Source organism: Schistocerca cancellata, chromosome 8, assembly GCF_023864275.1.
Source record: "Schistocerca cancellata isolate TAMUIC-IGC-003103 chromosome 8, iqSchCanc2.1, whole genome shotgun sequence".
In the NCBI taxonomy this organism is placed as follows: domain Eukaryota; kingdom Metazoa; phylum Arthropoda; class Insecta; order Orthoptera; family Acrididae; genus Schistocerca; species Schistocerca cancellata.
The window spans coordinates 109,874,489-109,890,292 of record NC_064633.1 but is presented as its reverse complement, the minus strand read 5'-3'; the positions used below and the strand labels follow the sequence as shown (position 1 = coordinate 109,890,292).

Here is a 15,804-nt window from a genome sequence, read left to right as displayed (position 1 = left end):
AGTCCATCTCTCTACCCACCCCTACCACACTCCCCGCATGCCCACCTTCTACATGCTCCCTAAAGTTCATAAACCCAACCACCCAGGACACCTCATTGAGGCCAGTTACAGTGCCCCCACTGAGAGAATCTCCGTTCTCGTAGACCAACACCTTCAACCTATTATCCAGAACCTATCCTCCTATATAAAAGATACTAACCATTTCCTCAACCAACTCTCCACAGTTCCTTCCCCTTTACCACATGGCGCCCTGCTTGTCACTATTGATGTCACCTCCCTGTACACTAACATTCCTAATGCCCATGGCCTTACTGCTATCAAACACTACCTTTCCAGATGCCCTATGGATTCCAAACCAACAACCTCCTTCCTAGTCTCCATGACCAACTACATCCTCACCCACAATTACATCTCCTTTGAAGGCATTACCTACAAACAAATCCACAATACGGCTATGGGCACCTGCATGGCACCATCCTATGCTAACCTATTCATGGACCATCTAGAGGAATCCTTCCTAAAAACCAAGAATTATAAACCTCTCACCTGATTCAGATTCATTGATGACATCTTTGCTATGTGGATTGAAGGTGAGGACACCTTATTCACATTCCTCCAGAACCTCAACAACTTCTCACCCATTTGCTTCACCTGGTCCTACTCAACCCAACAAGCCACCTTCCCAGATATTGACCTCCACCTCAGAGATGGCTACATCAGTACCTCTGTCCAAATCAAACCTACTAAACACCAGCAATACCTCCACTTCGACAACTGCCACCCATTCCATACCAAGAAGTCCCTTCCGTACAGCCTAGCCACCCATGGTCGTCGCATCTGCAGTGACAAGCAGTCCTTCTCTAAATATACCAAGGGTCTCACTGAAGCCTTCACTAACCATAATTATCCTCCCATCCTTGTACAAAAACAAATCTCCTGTGCCTTATCTTTTCAATCTCCTACCACCTCCCAAAGTCCCACAGTTCAGCCACAGAGGAGCATTCCCCTTGTGACTCAGTACCATCCAGGACTGGAGCAACTGAATTACATTTTCTGCCAGGGTTTCGATTACCTCTCACTGTGCACTGAAATGAGAAATGTCCTACCCACCATCCTTCCTGCCCCTCCCACCATGGTATTCCACCATCCACCGAACCTACACAATATACTCGTCCATCCTTACACAATCCCTGCTCCCAATCCCTTACCTCATGGCTCATACCCTGGTAATAGGCCTAGATGCAAGACCTGTCCCATACATCCTCCCACCACCACCTACTCCAGTCCGGTCACTAACATCACCTATCCTATCAAAGGCAGGGCTACCTGTGAAACCAGTCATGTGATTTACAAGCTAAGCTGCAACCACTGTGCTGCATTCTATGTAGGCATTACAACCAACAAGCTGTCTGTCAGCATGAATGGCCACCAAAGAACTGTGGCCAAAAAACAAGTGGACCACCCTGTTGCTGAACACACTGCCAGACATGATACCCCTCCTCTCAATGACTGATTCACAGCCTGTGCCATATGGATCCTTCCCACGAACACCAGCTTTTCTGAATTGCGCAGGTGGGAACTTTCCCTGCAATACATCCTATGTTCCCATAACCTTCCTGGCCTCAACCTTCGTTAGTCACTGTCCTCACCCATCCAGCCCCTCTCTGTTCCCGTTCCAGCACTTCACAGCCATCATTTCACTGCCACACCCAGTCTTTTAATTTATTTTTATTTCTCACCTTTCCGCTACTTACCACCGCACCTTCTCTCCTGCCCTCCATCTAAACTACAACACTGCACTGTCCGCCACTCCCACCATACTATCCCTCCCCCTCCCCACCCCACCCTCCTCCTTACCCCCACCCAGTCACCACTCCCATTATGCACTGGTGCTGCTGCTCGCAGTGTAGTTTCAGATCTCTGAGACTGCAGATGTGTGTGCAAGTTGTGTTTGCGCGCACGTGTGTGTGTGTGTGTGTGTGTGTGTGTGTGTGTGTGTGTGTGTGTGTATAATAGAAGGAAACATTCCACGTGGGAAAAAATATATCTAAAAACAAAGATGATTTGACTTACCAAACGAAAGCGCTGGCACGTCGATAGACACACAAACAAACACAAACATACACACAAAATTCTAGCTTTCGCAACCAACGGTTGCCTCGTCAGGAAAGAGGGAAGGAGAGGGAAAGACGAAAGGACTTGGGTTTTAAGGGTAAGGAGTCATTCCAATCCCGGGAGCGGAAAGACTTACATTGGGGGAAAAAAGGACACACACACACATATCCATCCACACATAGACAGGCACAAGCAGACATATACAGAGGCAAAGAGTTTGGGCAGAGTTTGCTAATGTAGAGACTAAGAGACTAAGATTACAAACTGCCCAACCAAATGTAAACAATATCCTGGTCAATTCTTATGCCACAACTACTCCCTACCCTTGCTCACATGGCTGATATTATTGTGAAAGACCTAAGTGCAAGATCTAACCATCCAACATGTTCTCCAGACACAGCACAGCCTTATCCTATCCCATCAGAGGCACAGCCATCTATGATAGCAGCCACATAATATACAAGCTCTGCTGCTATTTCTGCACAGCGTTTTATGTGCCCACAACCACAGACCAGCTGCCCACCCATGCAAATGACCACTGCCAAACGGTGGCTGAGAGGAGAGCTGACCACCATGTGGCTGAACATACTGCTGAACATGGTGTGCCAGCTGTCAGTGGCTGCTTTGGGACGTATTATGTATGAATGCTTCCTCCTGACAACAGCTTCTCTGAACCATGGAGATGGGAGCTATCCCTGCAACATATCCTTCATTCCTTTAACCCTTCTGGCCTAAATTTCCACTAGCCCCATGCTTCACAGCCACTGGTCCTGCCCCAGAACCCTCGCTTCATTCACCTTACACCCATACCCTCTTCCCCAGTCTTACAAGTTACTCTTTCTTATGCTGTCGATCTGCTGTTCTCTCCAGTGCACAAACTCACCTGTGCCTATGCCCATGCCTGTGTCATATTTCTGTCTTGTGTGCACCTGCTGCCTCCCTCTGGGCCATCAGCCACTGTTCCCCAACCTTCCCTCTCTCTCCCTGCATTTGTGTATGTACAAGGGAAAGATCAAATGTGATACAGAATTGTTTTCTGTAAGCTTTTTTGAATCTAAAAAATTACACCCACTTCATATTTTTACATGTATTCTGACACTGCTACACATTTTTCCCATGGAATTGGCAACTTTTTGATGCCATCCTTGAAGAAAGCAGAGAGACATGAGCACGGCAACTTGCACACCAACTCTTCTCCCACTGTGTTGTCATCAAACCTGTGTCCTCCGAGTTGTTCTTTCAGCAGTCCAGATATATGGTAGTTGCAGGTTGATCAATCTAGACTGTAATGTCCCAGAGTTGGACAATGAATTTCCTCCAGTTTTCGCCTCTTTAAAGCAACATACTGTGGCCTTTCATTGTCACGCATAAGAATCATGTTTCAGATTGCGTGCTGGCTCTTCCTACCACCAAAGCAATTTCAGATGCTATCTGGTACGATGCTTGTCCATTGTCATCTTTGGTGGTGTAATTTTCCCACATCTACTCATTCTGCCACAAATTTTTTTATGCCATTCATACACTTGGGTCTTCGAAAGAACTTCTTCCCAAACTGTGCACAGAGCCTCTTCAAATTTTCCACAAATTTGGTGCCCCTTCTTTTGCAAGAAACTTGGCAATTATGTACTGTGCAAGGGACTTGCGTACCTCTTGCACACTAACTGCAGCATCACAATGCCATTCCAGACTCCCCCCCAAACATCCTGTCAATGTTGTGCCCATTTCCATGTGCTACCAGAGACACCACAGCTAAATCTGATTCATATTTGAAAAGCCCTTGTATGTGTACTCTACATCTACGAATGATTCATCTAATAGTTAGCAAGTTTTCAATCTTGGTTATTACCCTGTTGAGGATTTTCAATCAGGACTTCCCATCACCTTATTTATACTAGTAACTTATTTCAGATGGAGATGCACTGCAAGGTCTTTGATGCATTTTTACCTGGATAGCATTTCTTGACTACACTATTCCACTGACCATCAAGTCCACATGTCAGACTTTGTTTTAGTCCAGTTGCTGATGTATAATACAATTTGCAATCCACAACTGCTTTTGTTCCTGGGAGAACTGGATAGTCACAAGTGAACCTCGATTCACCATAGAAGCAGTTAGCATAAATTGATTCTGATGTGAGTCTAGGACACTTTCCTGAAATAAAAAATTAAGATGGACATAAATACTACTCTCAGTTTTACATACTAAATAAATTAGATCAAGTCAGATTACAGCATTCACAGCTCAGCTATATCATGTAAATTAGTGAATATCCTACTTATAACAGAATATTGAGCCACTTCCTGAAAATACCTTCAAGACAGCTTAGTATGGGTTTTGTAAAGGCTTCTTTACAGAGAAATAAATGTATGATCTCACTATCTCTGTCATGGTAGAACTAAATAACAAAAGTTACAGTGTTAGCATTTTCTATGGTCTTGCCAAGGCCTTTGTGTAGATTTTCTATGTAAACTAAAATGTTATGGCATTAAAGAACATAGAAAATTGAGGGTCACTTTAACAAATGATACTGCGGGAATTAAAATAAATTCTGAGTGAAGATACAAACACAGTGTCCTGCAAGGTTCAGCACACATTCTGGTCCTGCTTTTGACATACATGAATTATTTACTAACCTCAAAAACTCTGCCCTATATTATCACTGCTATTAATTACTAATTAATGTTAAAACAGCAGTACTATGTAATAACATAACAGTGAAAAGTTATATGATTATAGAATGAAGGCTTTCACGACCGGCTGACATGGCTGTTGATATACTTTCCGGGATGTGAGGTCATGGTCCAAGAACTTTTCTGCTCCTTTACGTTTCGTCCAGGACTGCGCTGGACAGAGGCGCTGCTCCGCTGAGTCTTGCCGACTGACTGGTCGGGTGTCTGAGAGCGACTTATATATTGTGAGAAAGGGGGGCATGGTTCAGGTGACACGTGATGAGCAGTGATAATCCATAGCAAAGATAAGGTTGACTATTGATTACCACCTTGTCAAAGATAAAAATTGTTAGCAATTTTGTAGAGCCACTGTCCATATACCACTAAGTTTCATAGCCTCCTCTTTCCTATTAAAATTATCGTTATGTTTATAAATTTCGATAGCTTCTCTATAAAGCTGTGGATAGTAATTTAACATTGTAGATAAAACTTTGGTATCCGAAAACTTCACTTGGTGGTTGCCTGGTTGAAGAGCATGTTCCGCTACAGCTGACTTTTCTATTTTTCCAAGTCGACAAAGACTTTTATGCTCTTTCAGTCACGTGTTTACGCTTCTTTTGGTAGTACCAATGTAAACTTTACCACAGGTACATGGAATTTTATACACACCACATGTCGACAGAGGAGGGCGTTTATCCTTCACAGATCGTAGTACTTGACTTATTTTCTTAGTTGGTTTAAAGATCGGTTTTATGTCATGTTTGCGTAAAATCCGATCTGTTACATTTTTAATAAAAGGGAGAACTACTGTATTTTTCTGTTGTTGTGGTTCATTCTTATCTTTTGGGTTTCTGTTCCTTGGACGCAAAATTCTGTCTATCTCTTTTCTTGAGTAGCCCTTTTTTTCAAAAGCCTGCTTCAGATGTTTCACTTCAGCATCCAAATGTTCAGGTGTACATATCTGTTCTGCTCGATCGATGAGACTTTTTATGACACCTCTTTTTTGTTGAGGATGATGATTAGAATTTTTATGTAAATATCTGTCCGTATGTGTTGCCTTCCGAAAAACTTTATATTCCAAGCTTCTATCAGGCCGTCTCATAACTAAGACATCCAAGACATGTGGTGTGTATAAAATTCCATGTACCTGTGGTAAAGTTTACATTGGTACTACCAAAAGAAGCGTAAACACGCGACTGAAAGAGCATAAAAGTCTTTGTCGACTTGGAAAAATAGAAAAGTCAGCTGTAGCGGAACATGCTCTTCAACCAGGCAACCACCAAGTGAAGTTTTCGGATACCGAAGTTTTATCTACAATGTTAAATTACTATCCACGGCTTTATAGAGAAGCTATCGAAATTTATAAACATAACGATAATTTTAATAGGAAAGAGGAGGCTATGAAACTTTAGCGATATATGGACAGTGGCTCTACAAAACTGCTAACAATTTTTATCTTTGACAAGGTGGTAATCAATAGTCAACCTTATCTTTGCTATGGATTATCACTGCTCATCACATGTCACCTGAACCACGCCCCCCTTTCTCACAATATATAAGTCGCTCTCAGACACCCGACCAGTCAGTCGGCAAGACTCAGCGGAGCAGCGCCTCTGAGGAAGTCCAGCGCAATCCTGGACGAAACGTAAGGAGCAGAAAAGTTCTTGGACCACGACCTCACATCCCGGAAAGTATATCAACAGCCATGTCAGCCGGTCGTGAAAGCCTTCATTCTACAATCAGAAGACTCTAAGGGGAGGATTTCTCAAAATCAGTTAGACGCCTGGAATTTTTACGTAAGAAGAGAGCACATTTAATTTGTACTTTAACTTTTTTGTTACGTTGTAGAGACTCGTCTTCTATACCAAACTTTTTAAAGCTGAAGAGGATGTTCTGGACAGCTCGTGTACATCGGATTTATGATTATACAGAAAGATCATTACTTCGAGAAAGGATACATTACACAAGACGAGAAATGGATTCTGTTGACTGTGAGTTACTGAAGCTTCATTTATTCTTAGCTTGTAAGATACAGATAGACCTGTGGAATAAAATTGATTATCTTACGTTTACAACTATGGAAGCTACGATAGAAATGACTACTAGTAGACATAAGAAAAAGTTCGGAAAGTTACAAGCTAATGTAACAACTACAAGTAATACGATGATGACTGATACTGTTATAAACAAGTCAAAGAAAGTGTTATCTCAAGACGAGATTTCTGTCCTTGCAAAAGGAGGAAATTATGCTATAACACCTGTAAAAGTACCACTTGAAGATATTATCGCGAATATAGAAGCAGGTATACGAAATTTCCCTAAGACAACCGTGAATGCAATTCGAATTGAAACCACTAGAGTTTTAAGCCACAGCAGACCTTTAGAAAGTAATTTAACAAAATGTGAGAGGAAGGCTCTTAAGGATTTGAATACAGATGAAGAAATAGTTGTTCTTCCCGCAGATAAAGGGAACGCTACTGTTGTTATGAATACAGAAGATTACCGAAGGAAAATTTTGAACCATTTAACGTCAGGACAGTATAAAAAACTTGCGAGGGATCCTACGGCCAGTATACTTAGGAAAACAAATAATTTGATTAAGTCATCTACCTCTATCCGAAAAGAAGATAAAAGAACGTTATTGAAAAGTGAAGCTATGTGTCCTCGATTGTATGGTGTACCTAAAATTCATAAAATAGATTTTCCTTTAAGACCAATAGTCAGTGCCATCAATTCTCCCACTTATGAAATAGCAAGATATTTAACAACTTGTTTACAACCATTGATTGGAAAAACTGACTCATATATAAAAGACTCACGTCATTTTATTGCAAAACTAGAGGGACTAACTCTGGCCTCTGAAGATATTCTTGTAAGTTTTGACATTGTGTCCTTATTCACAATGATTCCTGTTAACGAAGTTATGATTTTCATAGCGGATATTTTTCCAGAAGATTTGACCGTTCTTTTCAGACATTGTCTTACATCAAGTCAGTTCCAGTGGGATAATGAATTTTATGAACAACTTGATGGAGTAGCAATGGGTAATCCATTAGGCCCTGCGATTGCCAATCTTTATATGGAGAAATTTGAACAATCAGCCCTGGACAAAGCTAATAACAAACCATCTCATTGGTATCGATATGTAGATGACACATTCGTGGTTTGGTCCCATGGCAGAAAGGCCTTGGACGATTTCTTTGATTATCTAAATAAAATTCACCCAAAAATACAGTTTACCATGGAAATAGAAAAGGAAAACAGAATATCTTTCTTGGATGTCTTAGTTATGAGACGGCCCGATAGAAGCTTGGAATATAAAGTTTTTCGGAAGGCAACACATACGGACAGATATTTACATAAAAATTCTAATCATCATCCTCAACAAAAAAGAGGTGTCATAAAAAGTCTCGTCGATCGAGCGGAACGGATATGTACACCTGAACATTTGGATGCTGAAGTGAAACATCTGAAGCAGGCTTTTGAAAAAAACGGCTACTCAAGAAAAGAGACAGACAGAATTTTGCGTCCAAGGAACAGAAACCCAAAAGATAAGAATGAACCACAACAACAGAAAAATACAGTAGTTCTCCCTTTTATTAAAAATGTAACAGATCGGATTTTATGCAAACATGACATAAAACCAATCTTTAAACCAACTAAGAAAATAAGTCAAGTACTACGATCTGTGAAGGATAAACGCCCTCCTCTGTTGACATGTGGTGTGTATAAAATTCCATGTACCTGTGGTAAAGTTTACATTGGTACTACCAAAAGAAGCGTAAACACGCGACTGAAAGAGCATAAAAGTCTTTGTCGACTTGGAAAAATAGAAAAGTCAGCTGTAGCAGAACATGCTCTTCAACCAGGCAACCACCAAGTGAAGTTTTCGGATACCGAAGTTTTATCTACAACGTTAAATTACTATCCACGGCTTTATAGAGAAGCTATCAAAATTTATAAACATAACGATAATTTTAATAGGAAAGAGGAGGCTATGAAACTTAGCGATATATGGACAGTGGCTCTACAAAACTGCTAACAATTTTTATCTTTGACAAGGTGGTAATCGATAGTCAACCTTATCTTTGCTATGGATTATCACTGCTCATCACGTGTCACCTGAACCACGCCCCCCTTTCTCACAATATATAAGTCGCTCTCAGACACCCGACCAGTCAGTCGGCAAGACTCAGTGGAGCAGCGCCTCTGTCCAGCGCAGTCCTGGACGAAACGTAAGGAGCAGAAAAGTTCTTGGACCACGACCTCACATCCCAGAAAGTATATCAACAGTTATATGATTAATATTCATTCATTATGAAAATGTCTTGTTTGCAGAACATGGAACAATTAGATAACAATAATAGAAACCTCAAAGGAGAGAGAGACTCCAGCTACAATATCAAAATAACATAATGGTGAAAGATGAAAATTTTTACCCAACTGTGACTCGAACCTGGATCTCCTGCTTAATAAAAACAATTGCCTTAACCGTCTCAGTCATCCAGAGACGCTTCTTGTACGATCCAAATTCTCTTCTTGCCATGTAGTGGTCGGTCCACTGTCCATTCATTTACTTGCTTGCAGCAAGTCCTGTATTCCCCCCAAGAGACACAGGCCCATTTGTGCATCCAAACTGAAGTTATCAAGGCAGTCATGCCAACAGATATACTACACTGCACAACAGAATTGAAGCACTACTTTTTCAAAACCACATAAATCCAACCCAATGTGAAGCTTAAGTTTAAAATTTGGCTCAAAGGTGTGTACAACCTTTCCCTGTTATAGTGCAAAAGTGTTGTATCCAGCAACATCACTCTTGGGCTAAACAATGCTTTGAATAGCAAGGTGTTCACATGTGTGAAAAAATGGCTACAGCTCAGAAGTTCACATGATGGGTAAGGTGGGTTTGTGATGTCACATTTGCACCACATTTCTATGATATTTGTACATAATCCAAAGCAGAAAAAGGTGCCTGCAGGCATACTTTGCTACTGCTGTTTTGCTGCCAGACTGTTGCTCTAGTGTCTGATAGTAGGCCATCCAGAATCTGAGAGCTTCAAAGTAGTTGCCAGTCTGTAAGCACACAGGACTTCATGATGGCTACTGCCTGTACAGCTCCATTTTTAAAGTTGTCAACAAAGGTGGGCAGGTGTCACCAAGAGTTTTGTCAGACTGGGGAGGGTCTTAGGGAGAGACCGTTTGCCATTTTATTCACCCATGTGTCAATATTGCATCCCTCCATGATAACACAAAAGGCAAACATGAAATAGTAGTGCTGAAAAAGCATAACCACCCTTTCCTGCTCTGGATCACATTCAAATTTCATTGAGTGGCTTTAAGTGGGGTCTAGTGGTTCCAATCTGTCGTCGTCATCATTGGCTGATACTCGTATCCGAGTTTTCATTTCTCTCCTGAGATTTCCTTTGTCACGGTTCAGGCGTGGAAGTGTTGTTGATGGCTTAGCAATCCAATCCTAGTGTGGAACAGGCGGCCACAGACATCACAGCTGATGGAAGGTGGAGGACGTGGCTGGGCCTTGTGGAGTTAACATCTCCGGTGTTTGTCATTCTCCAGTCTTCAACGTTCCCGCTCAAAGTTTTGAAGAGCATTTCAGGCAACTGAGTGCAAGCGACTTCGATCTTCTGCTATTGTGGACCAGTTACTCGGATCGATGTTCAAGTTTTTCAGATTTTTCTTGTACTGATCCTTATAACGTTTGAGAGGGGCAACTCGTGGCCTTTTACCTGTGCTCACTTCGCTGTACAGCATTTGGTGTGGAAGTCTGTCATTTTTCATCCACTGGACATGTCCGACCCATCTGAGTTGATGCCCAATGATAAGAGCTTCCATGCTATACATTTCTGCTTTCTCAAGAACAGCCATGTTGGATATGAAGTCATCCCATTTCAGGTTCATGATATATCTTAACTTCTGTTGGTTGAAGCGTTCTAGTTTCTTCAGATCACAGCAATATAATGTCCAGGATTCACAACCATATATCAGGGTGGAAATAACTACAGTTTTGTACACCATCAGTTTGGTGTACAGTGTTAGGTCTTTATTCAGGAAGACTCACTTTGTAAGACGTCCAAATGCTACATGGGCAGCACATAATCTATTCTCCACATCTTTTCCAGATGAGCAGTTAGATGACAGTACGCTTCCTAGGTAGAGGAAATGGTCCACTTGTTCCAAGGGTGTATCATAAATGGATATGCTGAAATCAGGAACGGAGGAGCCAGGAGTTGGCTGCACCATCACCTTTGTCTTTGGAATATTGATGGAGAGACCAAATCATTCTTACACCCTGCTGAAGGAATCAACTGACAGCTGCAACTATGCAGGTGAATGAGCTGGAGAAGCATTGTCATCAGCATACTGCAGCTCTGTCACATGAGTGGTACTGGTGAACCTTTTTGAATGGAGTCTGGACTGGTTGAATAATCCTCCATCAAACCTGTACTTTAGTTCTATCTCTGCATTGTTTACGGATGTCTCGTAAAGCATAGCTGCCAGATACACTGCAAATAATGTTGGTGCAAGAACGCATCCTTGTTTAAGTCCACTTGCTATTGGGAATTCACCAGTTGTTTCATTCTGGCAGAGGACCTGTCCAGTCATATCATCGTGGAGAGCTTCAATCAAGTCAACAAACTGTTCAGGGTAGCTGAAGCATTTTAAGACCATCCACATGGCTTCTCTGGGAACTCTATCAAAGGCCTTTTCTAGATCGTAGAAAACAAGTATTAAAGGCTTTTGCTGTTCTCTGCACTTCTCCTGTAGTTGTCATCCACAGAAAATCATGTCAATTGTCCCTCTTGAAGGTCGAAACCTGCATTGAGACTCAGGTAGTATAGTCTCTGAAAGTGTCTGGAGGCAATTTAAAATGATTCTTGCAAAAATTTTGCCAGTGACAGAGAGTAGAGATATTCCCCGGTAGTTACCACAGACTCTTCTGTCGCCCTTCTTGAAGATGGTGACAATTGTGGAGTTCTTCAAGTCAGCTGGTACCTTGCGGGTTTCCCACATTAATAGAATGAGTGAGCAGAGTCTAGTTTTTAGAGGCAAGCTGCCACCCTCACTAAGCTCCATTGAGATGCTGTCAGGTCCAGGAGCCTTGCCAGGTTTCACACTCTTGAGTGCCTTGCAAAATTCTTGAAAAGTTGGAGTATCAGCCATCCAGGGTTGTAGAGGGTGCTGTGAGACATTTTTGAGAAAAATCTGTACATGAGAGCAAAAATTGCAGTCACACTGCACTCCAAATGTAAGTGATCATGTTTTATTGGGATACAGCACCACAATGTCCTTAGAAAAGGATTGAATGCCTGAGGGTGTCAGCAGTGTCAAAGGTTGTAAAGAACATCTTCCTGATGTTCACTGCACAGCAAACTGTAGTTTTTGACCACAAAATGTGTGGGGGATCAACGCCCTAATGAAAGGGAGGTTTCATTGATGCCCTTTATGCCACCACATGCACCCTTTTTGTGTTGATTCTGAGTGTCAGTGTGTCTGAATCATGGTTCTGACCTCCTTTGCAAAGGTGTTAAAAGATTGGATGAAATGTAGGTTAAGAGGGGCATGACAATTATCCCATCATGTGACACATCCATGGCAACACCAGGCAGAATTGTGTGAAATTTAGTGCCAATGCAACATCATTAACTCACCTTACACACCACTTGAACTTCTGAGCTGTAGCCTTTTTTACCGAATGTGTAAACACTTAGCTGTTTGATTGTTGTTGTTGTTAGTGGTGCTGCATCTGGAGGGCACTCACCATCACAATTATCAGCACCCTTATGCTGACTGTGTGAGGTGAATGGGCCTATAGCACACAAAAAGAGGATAGCCTAAAATAGAACATAATACCACATACGCTCCCTTGCACTCTTTTTTACATGAACACACACGACTCCTCTGAATGCTGCAATGGAGCAAGCAAGTAAAGGCAGACCACTAGAATCAATTATATATAATCTGGACAGCCACTAAGAGACAAGTCCAGAAAAGAAGACTGGTGGGTCATAAAAATAGTAACTGCTTGAGCCAGTTGATCTCTAACATACTAAATGCTTCAGCCTAAGAGCTTAGGTAGAAGGGAAGATAAAAGCCAAAGCGTAAAACTCATGCCACATTTTGCTCATTATCATCTAAAATTGAGTGCAGGCCTTTTGGTAAACCAGCTTGAACCCTCTTGTCATTATATAAAATACAGTCAGTTAAAATGCGGAGAACCATAATCAGTACACCAGATGAATCACAAGCAGGCAGTTCTTCACATCTTGGCAGGAAGCCATGGGTCAAGGGGCTGTGACTTATTCGAAGTCATGTTAAACAACCTTCATCAATTTTAGCTGGCTGGAAGGAAGTGTGCCATGGCCTTACAGTCTCTTTTATTGACAAACTTATTTTCCATCACACCCAACCACTCTTTCTCCCAAAGACATATGACAGACCTTTACAACAATGACAGGGCAGTGCAGAGACAGATAGCACAGTCAGTTACATTGGGAAGGGTACATGCCTCCTTGGCCATGGTATTGGCCAACTCATTCCCACAGATACCCAAATGTCCTGATATTCAGAATGAGACCTCCATTCCTTGTCATTGCAAGTGCAGGATGGTGTCACAGATGTTTTGGTGAGTTCTGTATGCTGGGTACATAGACTGAATTGTACACAGCACACTAAGCGAGTCAGAGCATATGAAGAATTTGGATTGACGTTCACGTTTCATTGATCCCAGGAGTGGCATTCCTGGGTGCCTTGCTTTTGCCCCATTACAGAAGAAGGTTGTACACGTCTCTGAGCCAAATTTGACACTTAAGCCTCTCACTGGGTGGGAATTATGGGGTTTTCGAAAAAGTGATTGACATTTCCAACCACACTAAATAATGGGTCCACTGGGGCCTTTATTGCTATTAGAAACTAGATTCAAAGTAATACATTGATTTATACTAAAAATTACAAGAGCAAACTCTACACTGATGATACCTGTTGGGAAGCCACAGAGCAACTGTATCACAATGTCAGTATAGAGAATGTGACACATCACTTACCGATACGTGTGATTTATTTCATTTAAAACACATGTTGTGTTTTCCTGACTAAATGAATCACACGTTTGGACAACTGGTATGTCAAAATATCCATGCTACACAGATAAGTCTAATACTGTGCCTCAGTGGTATTGTTGCATTTTATGAGTTAACATTAATCATACAAGCTTATACTGAAATTCATACAAAAAAACAATACAGCATACAAAAAACATACATCTCATCCTCAGACGAAAGACTGAACAGGCCCCCACTTACTTTATGAGTAGCCTATTGTTAGAACTAGTGCGATCAGAAATTGGGGATGGGGGATAGTGAAAGAAGTGTTTATATTGTTACGTGTATCAATTTCCAGATTTCCCAGCTCAGTTTTGGAGAATACAGTCGCATGAAAACTAAGTGTCTTGAGAATGGCAGATGAACTGTAGGAATTATGAGCTATCATTAAACAAGGATATGAAAACATCAGACAACCTATGGCTCCTGAATGGGGCCATTTTGAATGACAAATTCGGCCTAGTAAGATTAACCAAAGTGGCTGGTTACGATGGTTGCAGAGTGTTGTACAGCATGGACACATTTAAGATGCTTGAAAGACTGTCTGGCAAAGACAACAGAGACACTGGCCACTTATCAATACATTTACACAGGCAACAAAAATTCATACGTGGGAGAGAGCACATCTACACACTTTCATTCACACTCTTTCCTCATTCTTAAATATAACTATAATACAGTAATGATACACAGTATTATATGAAAGACAAATAGTTGAAGAAAGTCCTAAAATTTATTTTCCAGTACATGAGGCTTGCTGATCACTAATAAATGCAGGGAAATAACCAGCCACTGTGAGAAGTAGTACATGTTGGATAACAGGCTAAAAGTGCTTAAATAAAAACTATTAAAGGAGAAATTAACAGCCAAAACTGTAAGACTGGTTCAGATTAGCATGGGTGGCTTGACCACTAACTAAAAAAGGATGAAGCAGCCACTCTTACATAAATTAAAACAACCTACACAATAACTGGGGCAGGAACCCTGGCAACACAGAAAATTTTTTACACTCATCACTGTTATTTTAAACAGCGGGCAGATCATTGCGAAGAAAAATCTATATCCTCTCATACAATCTACAAAATACAATTGAGTAATATGTGGCAGTGTGACACTGGTATGCCTTGACACAAGTGCCACACAGTGGTGGCTGCTCCCACAAGATGATGTGCCTGTGCTGTGTGTCAGAACAGCAGAATGCTCTCAGCAAGCCAAGGCAACTCCTTTATATCTGTGTGACTCTAGCAATGACCACTGTGGCAAAACTGCAGGTTTCACTAGCAGTAATTTGTTATTTTGTACCTCCAGCCACACATTCTCTCACTGACAAGTCTCCTCCTCAACAACAAGGTAATAGTACTGGAGGGGAGAGCACAGAGTAACATTTTCCTCCCATGCATCCTTTGCTGTCACATCATTTTCTCATTTCCCAGGATTCCCACATGGCTGGTACCCAGCAGATTGTTACTTCCTCCTATGACATTCGGTATGTTAAGTGTGTCTTGTATGTATTGGACAACATTGCTGTTTACATTTGCCAACTCATACATAATGTACTTACAGAATCAGAGCAGATGAGAAAGTTATTCCAGTGATAGCTCTCCATCTACTCCAGTGCCTTTAAAACTGCGTAGAAATCTCAAACCTGAAAATTCATTTGTAAGTCTAATTATAGAGACATCATCAGTGGAAACTGCTGGGCAGCTGACAGAATGCCCCTATATAGGCCCAACAGTATAAACAATTGATAAATTTCAGTGCACTTCCAAAAACTTGTAAACATCTTGTTTTTTAAAAAGAATCTGGTGCACAAGGTTTGATGTACTTTTTCAAATTTAATCCTTCAAACATAACAATGAAATACACATAAGTACGTACTCTTTGGGAATAGCAATAAATG

At 41.4% G+C, this 15,804-nt stretch overlaps 1 protein-coding gene across 1 annotated transcript in view; it reads right to left on the bottom strand.

Moving 5' to 3' along the window:
* LOC126094930 (modular serine protease-like) overlaps positions 1 to 15,804 on the bottom strand; it is a 327,160-nt gene that overhangs the window by 99,752 nt on the left and 211,604 nt on the right. The window contains exon 7 of the mRNA XM_049909577.1: positions 4,061 to 4,267. Within this exon, the coding sequence (XP_049765534.1) occupies positions 4,061 to 4,267 (207 nt within the window). The remainder of the gene's footprint in view (positions 1 to 4,060; positions 4,268 to 15,804) is intronic.